A 12,580-nucleotide genomic window follows, 5' to 3' on the forward strand; every position below is an offset into this window, starting at 1 on the left:
ATGGGATTACTCATGTTACAGACAAGAGCAAAAATTTGCTTCTCCACATTACATATGTGTTTCCTGTGTTTCAAGTCCTTCCCTGGGCTGGCCTATTGTTAGAAAGTGGAGAAACAGATTAGTTTTCCACTTATTTTAAGTCTACTTCTACTCTCACTGATGTCAACGGAAGACTCTCCACTGCAGTATTAGGCATCCACGCTGGTGCAAGGAAATTTGAACCTGTGTCATCTGTGGAGGTGTTTTAGAATATTGTCAACTGAGACTGGACTAAGAAAAAACAATTTGAGGATTGCTTGTCAGTACAGTAATAACCAGTTAGCAAGGATGAACTGGAAATTTTCCCATTCTATTCCTCAAGCCTTCACAGCCTCGTTTTTCCTTACCTTCATACACTGTAAGGATGTGCTTACTACCCACACATAGAGAAATTAGATGCTAGCTGTTAGACCAGCAGAGGAAAAGATTAAATTTACAGCAAGCCTGGATGCAGGAGCACGGGACACCATGAAGTACTTGTACCATTTATTATCTGGTCTTGGTGAACTACACTGGGAGCTCTCAGAGGCAAGTAACTGAGAGGTACAAATTAATGATTAATTAGGGGTATATAGGTGGCATACAGCTGAGCTGCTCTTGGAATCCTTCTTGGGAGCAAGAGCTCCCAGATCCTAATGTTATATGTTCTTCTGGAAAAGAAGCCAAAAAACCCCAGAAACAAAACCCCAAAACATCTGCTCAACTCTAAAGTCCTCCTACAGTCTGCAATTTGTTTTCTCTTTCCAAACCTGCTGAACACACTGCCAGGAAATTTCTCCAAGGGGAGGAATTACAACCTGCCTATCCTTCTGGGTATTACACTTACACTCCTGGAGTTCCTGGCTTGGTTACTAGGGGTGCTGCTCACTCCTAGCACACCCAGTCTCCTGCAGCCCTCTTTGCTAATAGTAATATCATCCATAAACTCCCAGGTTAAAGGTCATCTCATTCTGCTTATTCTCATGCGACTCCATTATTTTCACTCTTTTTCCTATTTCTACTTATAAAAGTATTTTATTTACTTTTTAGAAAACATTTTCACTTTGATATTCCACTCTGCAGAAAATGAGATGTGCAGGAGGACTGTTAAAAATCAGGATGATATCTGAGTTACTTTTTGGACTGGCTTTCAGTCACTAAATGGCTGTCTGTAAGAAAATTGCAATTTTCTAACACCTACCCCCCAAAAAAAACCCCAACCCCAAACTATAGGTAAATTCAAGCCATCACCAGTATGTTTTAAAATGAAGTAGAATGCTAGGCTCAAGGAAGATGGCTCTTCTGTCACCACCTCTTCTTCTTGAAACCAGTTTAAAAAAAAAAAGGGAAAGAATTTAAACATTAAGCATAAATTAAATGTCAGCACTGTGGAAAGAAATCAGTAGCTGTTGCAAGACAATGCTTGCTGTTACTTCATTGTTTACAAATAAGCAGGCTCCACTCTTGTTCTAAGTCAGACATACAGCTGGAAGACAACAAATAAAGGGTCTACACCATTACTGAAGCTGGGAGGGGGACAGATGGGGGGAAACATTAAAATCAGCATAAGTAAAAGATGAATCAGACCACTGACTTCTATTTTGGACTCTAGAAACAGACATCCTATGTAATCATGTCCTGATTACAGCCTTGCCCATGTGCACCATAAGCAGGTGGAATTTATTAAGAGATTTCCAAGGCTTTCAAACAGCCTCCACCTGCTCTTACCCAAGGTTAGCTTCCACACACTGATTTCTTCATTTCTACAATGACACTAACAAAAAGATTACCCTACAGAAAGGTTCTGTTTGTATTTGTCTGTGAAAATGCATAGACTTTCAGACATAGGATACAAAGTACAAAAATGTTATCTGCTTATCAAAATCCCCATAATTTGGTTATGCCTGGATGAGAGATGCAGAGTTATCTCATCCTCAAAAATAATTAAAAAACCCCAAACTAAGTAAGGGTTCATATTTGGCAACTGTGACAATTTGGTGTCATTTAGACTGGTTTAGATTTAAGTGCATGGTACCTGCTGTAAAACAGCATATAGGGCTGTATATACTCAATATGACACTAATAGACTGCATCTTTGATGATCATATAATCGGTAGGTAAGAGTTTGAATAGTCTGGATTGCCTAATGAATTCTGCAATTAATTAGTTCGCAGTAGGCAGTCTCCCAATGCCTGCGAAAGCACCTCATGTCCTGTTCTCAGTTATTTTTTGTTCACAGTGTACACGACTGAAAGCTAGGACTGCATAATACAGAAATGTTCTCTGTCTTTTTTTGTGCCTATTTAGTTTGATTAAGATTTTTACAACCAAATTTAATATACCCTGAGAGTTACTGCAACGGAAATGCCAATACAGATGACGCTGCTATAAGCAGGGGCTGAATCATTTCTTGAAATGAAGAGCAAGGTTGCCCTCTGGGGACTTCTCCAGAAGTGTTTCCAAGAGCTGGGATTTTTCTTGTTCCAGTAAAATAATTTTGCTACAAGGTTTTAAGATTATTTTGTTTTTAAATACAAATGTGAATCAAGACAGCCAGTGCTAAGAACTTGCTACATTGAGAGATGATGAAGCTACATTTCTACCTAATGCACTGTATTGTCACTCTCTGGTTCATCACACTTTTCAGTATCAGTCTCATGTTGGTATGTGTCAGCCTAAAAAAATCTGGTCTGACATAGTTACTGAAATAAAAGTGAATTTAGTATTATGGACTCCTACTATGATGTCCATAAATTCTCAAATGCCTTAATCTTCTATTTAAAAAGAAATAGCAATTTTCGTGGTTGCAATTTCTGAGTCTATTTATGCTGAACACATGATGTGTTTGAACTCACAGTTCTATCTCTAGCTACTGTCAGGGCAGTAACCATGTTAGCTGCTTAATCCCTGTATTTACCTTCTAGTATAACCAAGTTTTGGTGGGATGTTTAATCTCCTGGCTCACTAATCTGTGTGTCAGTAGCTAAGAGGGCAACACAGGTGTGGCAGCAGGCGTAAAGGATGAAGGGAAACAGGGAGGTCGGAAATTAGGAAACTGCTTTTGCTGCTGAAAACAATACATAGTCAAACTGTGGCTTCAGTCCACAAAGTTCGGCTCTGAAGGTAATTTAGCAATGCGGCTTTCTCCACCTTGGGCAGCAGCCACCATGGTTTATGTTATTGCTACATACGCTATAATTTGCTTCACCGATGAAGGAACAGCCTCACCTCACGTCCTCACAGCTCCTGGCCTAATCCAGCTTCGGGAGCAGTAGCCCTTTAGCCCAGATCCTGTCAAGGTAAGGAAATCCCCTTCATGCAACTACCGAGCAAGGGGCCTGCAGCCTTGCTTACAAACCCCATGCCGTCGCCCGGTTGACCTTCTGCCTTTGTTAGTCGCTATCTTGACTGGAAAAGAGCTGTTCGGGGGCGAGCGAGCGGCCGCCCGCCTCCGGGCCACCCTCCTCCCCCGCTCGCCCTCCCGCGCGGGAGGGCGAGCCGGGGGGGGGAGTGGCCCGGAGGCGGGCGGCCGCCTGCGAGCGAGGGGCCCGGCGGAGGCGGCAGCCCCCCAGACCCACCCGTTTCCCGGTGCAGGGTGAAGGTGCCTGAGGGGAACGGAGCCCGGCCCGCCGACCGCTCCCCGCGCATGCGCCCTATCCCACCCGCGCCGGCTCACACCCCGGCGTACCGGTTACCCGATGACGGCGATCGACCGCGCCGGCTGCCGCCATGGCGGCCCGGGTGCTGAGACCGCTGCCCAGGTAACGGGGAAGCGGCGGTGGCCGCCCTGAGGCGCTGCGAAGCTTTTCCCGCGCACCCCTCTGAGGGGCTTGAAATGGCGCCGAGCCGGCCGCGCCCGCAGCTTCGCGGTTGCCTTGCGGCAGGGAGCGATGAGTCTGGGAAGGCCTCTAATGCTGGGGATTGTGACCCCCTGGACTGGTATAAAATACAATTCAGCCCTAGATGAGCTATCCCACTCTAAAACCAGCATATGCTTAAAAACTGTCTTGGGGTGCCGGGGTGTTAGCATGTAACACGTTAAATGGCTGTGTTCTGTGCTCTTAGGTAGCTGAAGGATAAAGTTGCTCGTTAATGTTGATGCAAGCCAAGTGTTTGAAGGTCGGCAGATGCCGTTGTTAACTGTCTTCCTCAATAGAGTACAGTAACAACTAATAAATAACAGCTTCATCACTTAAATTGGGTAACGTGTTCACAAAATGTCACATGGGTATCTCCTCTGAGCCTTGTTCAAGCTGTTACACAAACCTATGTAAATGTACATACACACAAGGACAATGAGGGCAGGTTTGGCGTAATGGAAGCTTTGGAAATGCACAAGTTTTTGACAAGACCATTTTCTTAAAATGCTAGTATTTAAATGTCCAGAAAAAGGCTGTAAATCTTTAAAAGACACACACTGCTAAGTATCAAACACACCCCCCCAAAACTCTTTGTCTTACTGTTTCCAGGTTCTCCTTCTAACTTGAAATTGAACACATAGAAAACATTAGTAGTTAGCATTGGTACCTGCTATCTATTTACTAGTGAGCAAAGAAGTTTCCAACTGTTTTGATATCAAAATCGTACTTGATTTTAAAAAGGACAATGTAAAACAATTTTGTTCAGAAATTTTTCTGACAGAGCTTTGCTTAACTCAGCAGTCATATATTTGGGGATTATGTAGCTGGTTTATGGTTTTAGCTATCTTTTTAATTTTCTTTTTCAGGCTGAAGCCATTCAACAGACTGCAAGTAATATTACAACATTTGGTAAGAACAGCATCTTGTTTGACTGAGTGGGAAGCTTTTAGAACTCTTAACTCCCCTGAGACAGACAGTACATGCAACTTCCAGTGTGTCTGCTCACAGTGGTTCTGAATGCCATAATTTATTGCTCAGGCATAACATTGCCCACATCTTTGAGCACTTTGTTACAAGTTTCTATTATACTGTAAATTAAAGTTCAATTATTTTGGCCTTACCTGCCTTTACAGTTAGTTTCTATGTTAGCTTCTTTATATTCCTTAAATATCATTGACCTGTGAGTTTGAAATCAATTGTGAAAATAGTTTAGTGATTTCTTCTCTACTGTTAAAAGTTACTTACAGAGAAAGCAATGTGTACATTTGGTTTTGCAGTGTGAAACTGCCAGTAGGGACATATGGAACTGTCATTGTTATAATTGTTGCAGGTATTTTCAGAATGTCAAGTCTTAAAGAACCATGGTTTTGTGGTTTTTTATTTGTTTTGTTTTGTTTTTTTAAATTAACTCAAATGTCATTGTCAAAGACTGTGTGGCTCAAAAACCTGTCTGAGGGTTATTACTCTGAAGGACTCAAACATAAAGTGGTTTCAAAAGAACTGTTTAGGAAATGCAAATAAATATTGAAGTACAATGGGAAAAGCCTTAGCACACAATTCCAAAATGCATGTTTTATGATCTTAAATACTGTGTTTTGAGAATATATTTCCATAAACACTCTTGTATGTATGTTACTCAAGGTATCTAACTGATGACATTTGCTTTATTTATTTGTTTTTGCATGTACAGAAAATGTCCAAGCATACAGATTCGACAGCTGAAGTGTTGTTGGAAAAGAGAGGAGGTGCAGGAATAATAACTTTGAATAGACCCAAGACTCTCAATGCACTAAATTTTTCTATGATCCAACAAATTTATCCACAAATAAAGGTTAGTAGCTCCGCTTCTACTCATCCACTGTACATATATTATCTGAAACCAATTTTAAAATTCAGTCTGACACTTCTTAGTGTACTGATTTAAAGAATGAAAGTCTGTGTGAGTGCATTGGCCAATGAGCTCAGATTTAGAGGATGGGAAAGAACAGACAGTTTCAAGCAAGTTTGATGTGTCTTCTCCTCTTTCTAAGAAACAAGCTGTCTCTCCAGATGCTAAATTTAACTTTGTCTGATAAGAGACACCCATATTAAAACCAGGACTGAATTAAAAGCCAGCAGCACTTGGAGTTTATATGTTCCTTTTGGCAATACCCAGCTGGTCAGTTGGCATGTATGAATTCCAGGCTATACAGTGGTGTTGCTGGGGTCCAGCTATACAGTTGTTGATTGGGTCTATGTTTTGTGGGGAGGCTGTGTGGCTGAAACAAGATACAAGTCATTAGGAAGTAAGGTGCTATCAGTGTCGTTCCATAAAGAACAACTTTATGGATTTACAGGCACTGTTTCCACAAGCTAGTGAAGTACCGTGAAATTTTAAGCATGCAAATAGTCCTTTTTAATTTAGTGATATTATTTATCATATGCACAAAGTCAGACTTATTAGGTACCAGTATTTGTTGGATAGTTGCCTGCCTTTTGGTATTTTGGTAGACGGTTGTGTTGCAAATTTATGCATTCTTTGAAAAACATTTAAAGAAAAAAATACTAAATCTGTAGTGCTGAGTACTGGGCTTTATTTGAAGCTTAAAAGGTGGCATAATTTTAAGTACACTTGCTGGTATACAGAAATGTCTTGTCTCTCTTATCTGGGTACGCTTACTTGAATAAGGGATATATAAGCATAGTTTAAGGCGGGGGGGAAGCCTGTAAAAGGCATCTTTTTCTCAATATGGTTGCACCACTGCTGAAGTCTTGTACCAGTGTATTTAATTCAGACACAACCACCCCCCCACCCTAGTCTTTGTACCTAGCAGAACATCTGTGCAGAAATTGATTTGATCCAGTCCTTGATTAGCATTGATTGCAGTCGTTTTGACAAAATCCATCAGCAATTTAAACGCTGTTTTCCTTGCCATACATCTTAGATTTACACAACTTTCATGCTTTGGCCTGAAACACTGTGGTTATATCTTCCATATTCCCAGCTTTCTGCCCCAGCATTATGTTCCCATTGAGATTTATATCAGACCCCGTTTTAGGAAGTACTACCTTTCTTCAGAATTTGGGAGCTCTGCATAGGTGTTTCTCTGAAATACGCGAGGCAGCTCTGCTGTTCTCTGATGTCAGGATTGAATAGGACACAGGAATGGCAGAAAGACATTTAGCTCTCAAACTTCAGTTTAAGACAAGCTATTTTAAGTATGGTTTGATTTGCTTTTTGAAAAAGTAAAATAATCATAGACAGTACACAGAGAAAGTATTTTTTGCACAGACTTTAATCTTACATGGAAACATTTACTTCTTTTTAGACTTGGGAGAAAGATCCTGAAACTTTTCTAATAATTATAAAGGGAACTGGAGGAAAAGCTTTTTGTGCTGGGGGTGACATCAAAGGTAAGGACTGTAGTCACTTAAACATTTTACATATCTTTGCCAGTTACTACTTTGCGTTGATTTCCTTTATTTACAGTGACTCAGGTAAACAGAGACTTGCTACACAACAGTAAGAGATATTAGTTGTGCTGACTTCTTATAACACCTTGATGTGCAGATGCTATTTAAGTTATTTGTCAGGAGACAGCTGGTGAAACATTGTATAAAAGAGTAAAAATTGGGGGTTTTATGAATAACTGGTAACAGCAGCCAGTCATTCCTGAGAAGAGAGGGTTCTTGTCTCTACCTTCTTCTTTGCAGATTTTCATTACTGACAGCTTCTTTACAAGAAATTTGAAGGGTCCTAGTAGGTAGCTCTGTTACTACTGGATAATTTGTGTCTGATGTTTGAGATGGCTAGATACAGAGCTGACAATGGTGATCAATGTAACTGTGATAACTTTGTAACTATGAACTGTAGGAAGTCTCCAAACTGTGAAAATTAGCAGTTGTTTTAAATTTTAGGTAAACAAGCAGCACGGGTTATTGTTAAATTATGCCCTGCTCTAATTGGCTTCTCATTTTTAGTATTCTGAGTCTTCAGTATAATCAGTTTTAAGTGGCTGTTCTATACATTGATATGAAATATCACAAACAAGACTACCAGACATTAGGAGGGGTTCCATGGCATAGAAAATGGACTGCACTCTCACAAGAAGTATGTGACAAAGTCTCCGGCTTAATAGAATTGACTCAAATTTGAAACTTTGCATGTTTAAGTTTGAGCAAATTTTCTCAAATAAAATGAAGCAGGATTAAGTTGCTGTTTGATTGCTGAAGGAAAATGTCCTGGTTTTGGCTGGGATAGAGTTAATTTTCTTCCTAGTAGCTGGTACAGTGCTGTGTTTTGGATTTAGGATGAGAATACTGTTGGTAATGCACTGCTGGTTTAGTTGTTGCTAAGCAGTGCTTACACCAGTCAAGGACTTTTCAGCTTCCCAGGCTCTGCCGGATGCACAAGAAGCTGGGAGTGGGCACAGCCCAACTGGCCAAAGGGCTATTCCATACCATATGGCGTCATGCGCAGTATAGAAACTGGGGGAGTTGGCCAGGGGGCAGCGATCGCTGCTTGGGGACGGGCTGGGCATTGGTCAGTGGGTGGTGAGCAGTTGCATCACTTGAGTTTTTTTCCCCAGGTTTTGTTTCTCTCTCTCTCTCTGGTTGTTTTCCTTTTCATTACAATTTATTATTATTACAATTTTATATATATCTCCCCCCCCTTTTTCCCAATTATTAAACTGTTCTTATCTCAACCCAAGAGTTTTCTTATTTTTGCTCTTCCAATTCTCTCCCCCATCCCACTGGGGGGGGGGGAGGGTGAGCGAGTGGCTGGGTGGGGTTTAGTTGCCAACTGGGGCTAAACCACAACAGAAAAAAACTGTTATTGTGTGGTGTTAATTTTTTTACTTGTTATTATGTCTTCTATTAAACTTATAGTTATCTTTAGAATTTTTATTTCTCTTAAGCCATCACAGATGCAGGAAAAGTTGGAGATAGACTGGCACAAGATTTCTTCAGACAAGAATATATCCTGAACAATGCCATTGGTATGTTTAATAGCAAATTCTGAAGCAGTACAGTTTTCATAATAGTGGCTTTGAATGTAAATTCACTTTCTCTCTTTGCTAATCTATAACAGACTACAATAACAAAGTGGAAGTAGCATTTTTTTTTTACCAATTTCAATACCAGTAGTGTAACATATCTCATTTTTATACCTTGCATGCAGAATGTTTCGTTTGTTTAAACTATTACGATAGCTACCTTATCCCATCCCATTGTTCTGGGTAGTTATCCATTGCTATGGACATATAAGTCTTAGATGCAGACAGTGCAGTTCTGCACTAAGTGTCATTGCTCTACTTCAAAGAAGACCTGAGATGACAATAGATGCATGGAAATCATTAATATTCAGTCAGAAAGCAGAAGATGAAATTATGTTAAAGCTTTCCATTTAAATAAACTGCATAAATGAATACTCAAGCTAGGAGTTAACTGCCTTAGTTTATTGCAAAGAACCTAGGAGTATGTGGTCTTAAAATAACTGACAGCAAAGACACTGGGTAAAGTTTACTAGGGTAAAGGATATTAAGAAAGGATATTAATTCTTTAGGGTGAAAGTCAAGGAGTTGAATGTTTTGGTGAGAAGAAACTTCTCCAAACATACTTTCATTGAATACAGTTTGAGTTTTTAAGCATTGTATCCAGTATTAGTCACTACAGGAGGGGAGGTGAACGTGTTACGTATCAACTTAGGTTGACAGAAGAGCATAGTTATTAGAGTAAGAGTAATTTCTGAAAAGTATTTTTACTTCATTTGACAGAGTTTCCAGTTTTAGCATGTTTGTCATGTGCCTTTCTTGCCTTCATCAAGAAAAATAGTTTAAGGTTTCACGTACTTGGGAAAAACTAGTATTACCATGGCAGTTGGACTAGATGATTGTTGTAGGTCCCTTCCAACTAACTATTCTAGTCTATTCTAATATTGCAAGGGTACATACTTTAAAAGTCTTGGTTTTTTTTTTAAATGATTAGGGTGTTCTATGTCTATAATGCACGTAATTACAAAACCTATTTTTTTTTATAACTTTGGTATGACTGGATTCATTTAAGACTGAGACTTCTGCCAAAAAGATTTATTTATATCTTGTATTTTAAATAATTAAAATTAAAAATACACAGGGGAGCTGCTTTCACATAGCTGCTTTTGCTATTGGAAAGGCATCCTTCTGTAGAAATTTAGTTCAAAGGCTAGCATCTAGAGCCCGTGCATTTGCTTTTATGTTCATGTAAGAACAAAGTTAAAAATGCAATCCTGTTGTATTTTCTAACTACTAATTTGAAGGATTGAACTGCCTTTTAAAGTAGTTCTTTTTTTAAACAAGGATCTATAGTTGCTGTAGAAAAGCTAGCAACATGGTTGCAGTGGATACCGGTATCGGCAACCTGACTGAACTTTAAGTCTGAGCTGAAAACACTGCATATGAGGCAGCGGTTTCATTCACAGTGAACTTCTGAATCCTTCCATGAATGGTAATTGAAAGCATGAGGTCTTTAGTTTCATGCCTCCTAAAGGCCCCAACAGATAAAGTTGGTAGATAAAACTGTGGTACTTTAGGACATTATCATCTTGACCCGCCTGCATCACATTCAGCATTGTAACATGTAACAGAATTGGCAAGACAGAACGTGTTTGCATTGCAGTAGTTTATAGTCACATTTTGGCTGAAACCTACCAGTGCATCTGGCTTTGTAGTAAAGTACTGGAGTGCTGGTACACACTCTACTCTGTGCTGTTAATCCAGGCTGTGAGATGGGGTGAAAGGGAAACTGTTGTGTTCCAATGTCCCACAAAGCTATTTATAGTAGCCAGTAGCCAGCAGCTAAATAGTCAGGTACTCACAAAGCAATCAACCTGACATTTGGTGGTTGTATAATGTTCTCTTACAACATTCAGAATGCAGTAAGTCAGTAACTGGTGTTTCTTTTCATTGCTTAAGAATTACATGAAGTACCTTCATTATAAGTTGGTATTTTACTGTTTAATTTACCATTTATTTTCTGTTGCTCTTGCTGAAGTAAGACATGGGGAAGTATATCATGTATGCAGGTAGTCATAGGTCCACTCTTTTGAAAAAAAAACATACTTTTTTTTTTTTACATTTCTTACAGGCACTTGTAAGAAGCCATATGTGGCACTTATCGATGGCATTACAATGGGAGGGGTAAGTTAAGTACCTTGGTGTGATATCTGATATAATTTGTTTTAAAGTAATGTAATATTCTGTACTTGAGTTGAATGAATTGCACACATGGCATTTCAAACACTTCAATTCAAGAACAAATATAATAATCTGAACCTTTGTCTCTTGCTTGGGGTAGGTAGATTGCTACCCTCTCGCTTGCAGGGTAGATTGCTGCTCTTCTAGTGCTTCTGTTTTGATAGCTAGTGCAACTGCTTTCTCTGAGGATCTGGCAATTGTGTTGAGAAAGAGAGCAGAATCCTGTTGCTGTACGAAACACCCCTCACAAAGGTTTTCAGAATACTGAAGTGTGAGTTTGTAGATCATACAAGACCTGAGAAGAATTTTTCACTCAAAGTGTATTAAAAAATAGAACTATATAAAAATACAATTAAAGGACAACTCTTTGAAAAATTGGAAAAATATCATTCTAAGCTATACTTTAACAGACGTTCATGAGTTCTGTATTTTTCCAACAAATAATCTGGAAATACATCTACTTTCTCACCTCTGCAGTGCTCCTAAAACACGAGTTATAAGATCCTGATTCCGCCCCACCCCTCCAAGGCCGCACCTCATTACCAAAGCAACATGGAGAAGACTCCATCACATTGCTAGTTATACTCAGTGCTAATAATTGTTTCAGCAATTGTTGGCTCTAAACACCATGAGTAGGTAGTTAAAAGGGCAATACCATGCTTTTCTACATGCTAAAATGATATTCTCTTCAGTTTGACATCTGTTGGATATATTTGCATCATAGCAGGGAGTAGAATACAATAATCTTAAGTTATTTTGAACAATTAGTTTGACAGTGAAGTCTGTCTGCCATATTGTCTGCCAACTTAGATTTATAGTTTTCTTGCACATCAGTATGATATAGGTGTACAGTCAATTTGAGTGTGTCAAAGACAGGATGCACAAATTGGAACACTACACGATCCATTACCTGTCATGACTCTTCCCTTTCCATCTTTCCTGCACATTTCATTTTGTCTATTTTGGTTGTGGTTTTTTCAGCTTGTGATCAAAATGCATGATAGCTCTCTTCCCCTATGCTTCTCTGCTACCAAAGATCTCAGGTAGATAACCATTCCCCCTGACCTAGTATACATAAATTGTTTCCAGCATAAAGGGAACGAGTCTTGTCGCTGCTCTTGCAGAAAAAGTTTTTTATTGAACATAAGAGACCTGAAAATTTATGGATAAGAGACAGGGAGTCCATTTATTTTATGGAGTTTTGAATAATAGCATGGATAGCTATGAAAGAGCAAGACTGCCCAGCAGCTGATGTCTTTTTAGAGGTTCTACAGATTGCTCATTATGATTGTGGCCTAAGCAGGAATAGAATTTTGTCCTTTGAAAGAAAAGGTGTTTTTTTTGACTGGGAAGAGCATAATGGATTCAGATGATCCTACATTACTAAGATTCTTTATTAGTTCCCTTCTTTTTAAAGACCTTTTAAAAGACAGCAGTTAGTCTGAAACTTTAGTTGGATACCCAAATATTAGTATAGGATACCCAAAT

The 12,580-nt window shown here is 39.4% G+C and overlaps 2 protein-coding genes across 12 annotated transcripts in view; one reads left to right on the forward strand and one right to left on the reverse strand.

The window, feature by feature from the left end:
* MFSD6 (major facilitator superfamily domain containing 6) overlaps positions 1-12,580 on the reverse strand; it is a 105,172-nt gene that overhangs the window by 46,240 nt on the left and 46,352 nt on the right. For 2 of the 9 annotated variants that reach the window (XM_072874706.1, XM_072874704.1), the window contains exon 1: positions 3,247-3,476. The exons of 5 other annotated variants lie outside the window; for them this stretch is intronic. The gene's annotated coding sequence lies outside the window, so the exon portion shown is untranslated. Of the gene's footprint in view, positions 1-3,246; positions 3,477-3,596; positions 3,640-12,580 lie in introns of those variants that run through there. 2 more of the 9 variants (XM_072874702.1, XM_072874703.1) reach the window with 2 other exon arrangements.
* Positions 3,523-12,580, forward strand: part of HIBCH (3-hydroxyisobutyryl-CoA hydrolase) — a 51,627-nt gene continuing 42,569 nt past the window's right edge. For all 3 annotated transcript variants that reach the window (XR_012044377.1, XM_072874708.1, XM_072874709.1), the window contains exons 1-6: positions 3,523-3,779; positions 4,745-4,787; positions 5,569-5,709; positions 7,187-7,271; positions 8,777-8,857; positions 10,983-11,035. Coding sequence is in view for 2 of the 3 variants with exons in the window: in XM_072874708.1 (XP_072730809.1) it covers positions 3,748-3,779; positions 4,745-4,787; positions 5,569-5,709; positions 7,187-7,271; positions 8,777-8,857; positions 10,983-11,035 (435 nt within the window). In the remaining variant the exon portion in view is untranslated. The remainder of the gene's footprint in view (positions 3,780-4,744; positions 4,788-5,568; positions 5,710-7,186; positions 7,272-8,776; positions 8,858-10,982; positions 11,036-12,580) is intronic.

This window comes from Ciconia boyciana, chromosome 10 (assembly GCF_034638445.1).
Source record: "Ciconia boyciana chromosome 10, ASM3463844v1, whole genome shotgun sequence".
Lineage (NCBI taxonomy): Eukaryota > Metazoa > Chordata > Aves > Ciconiiformes > Ciconiidae > Ciconia > Ciconia boyciana.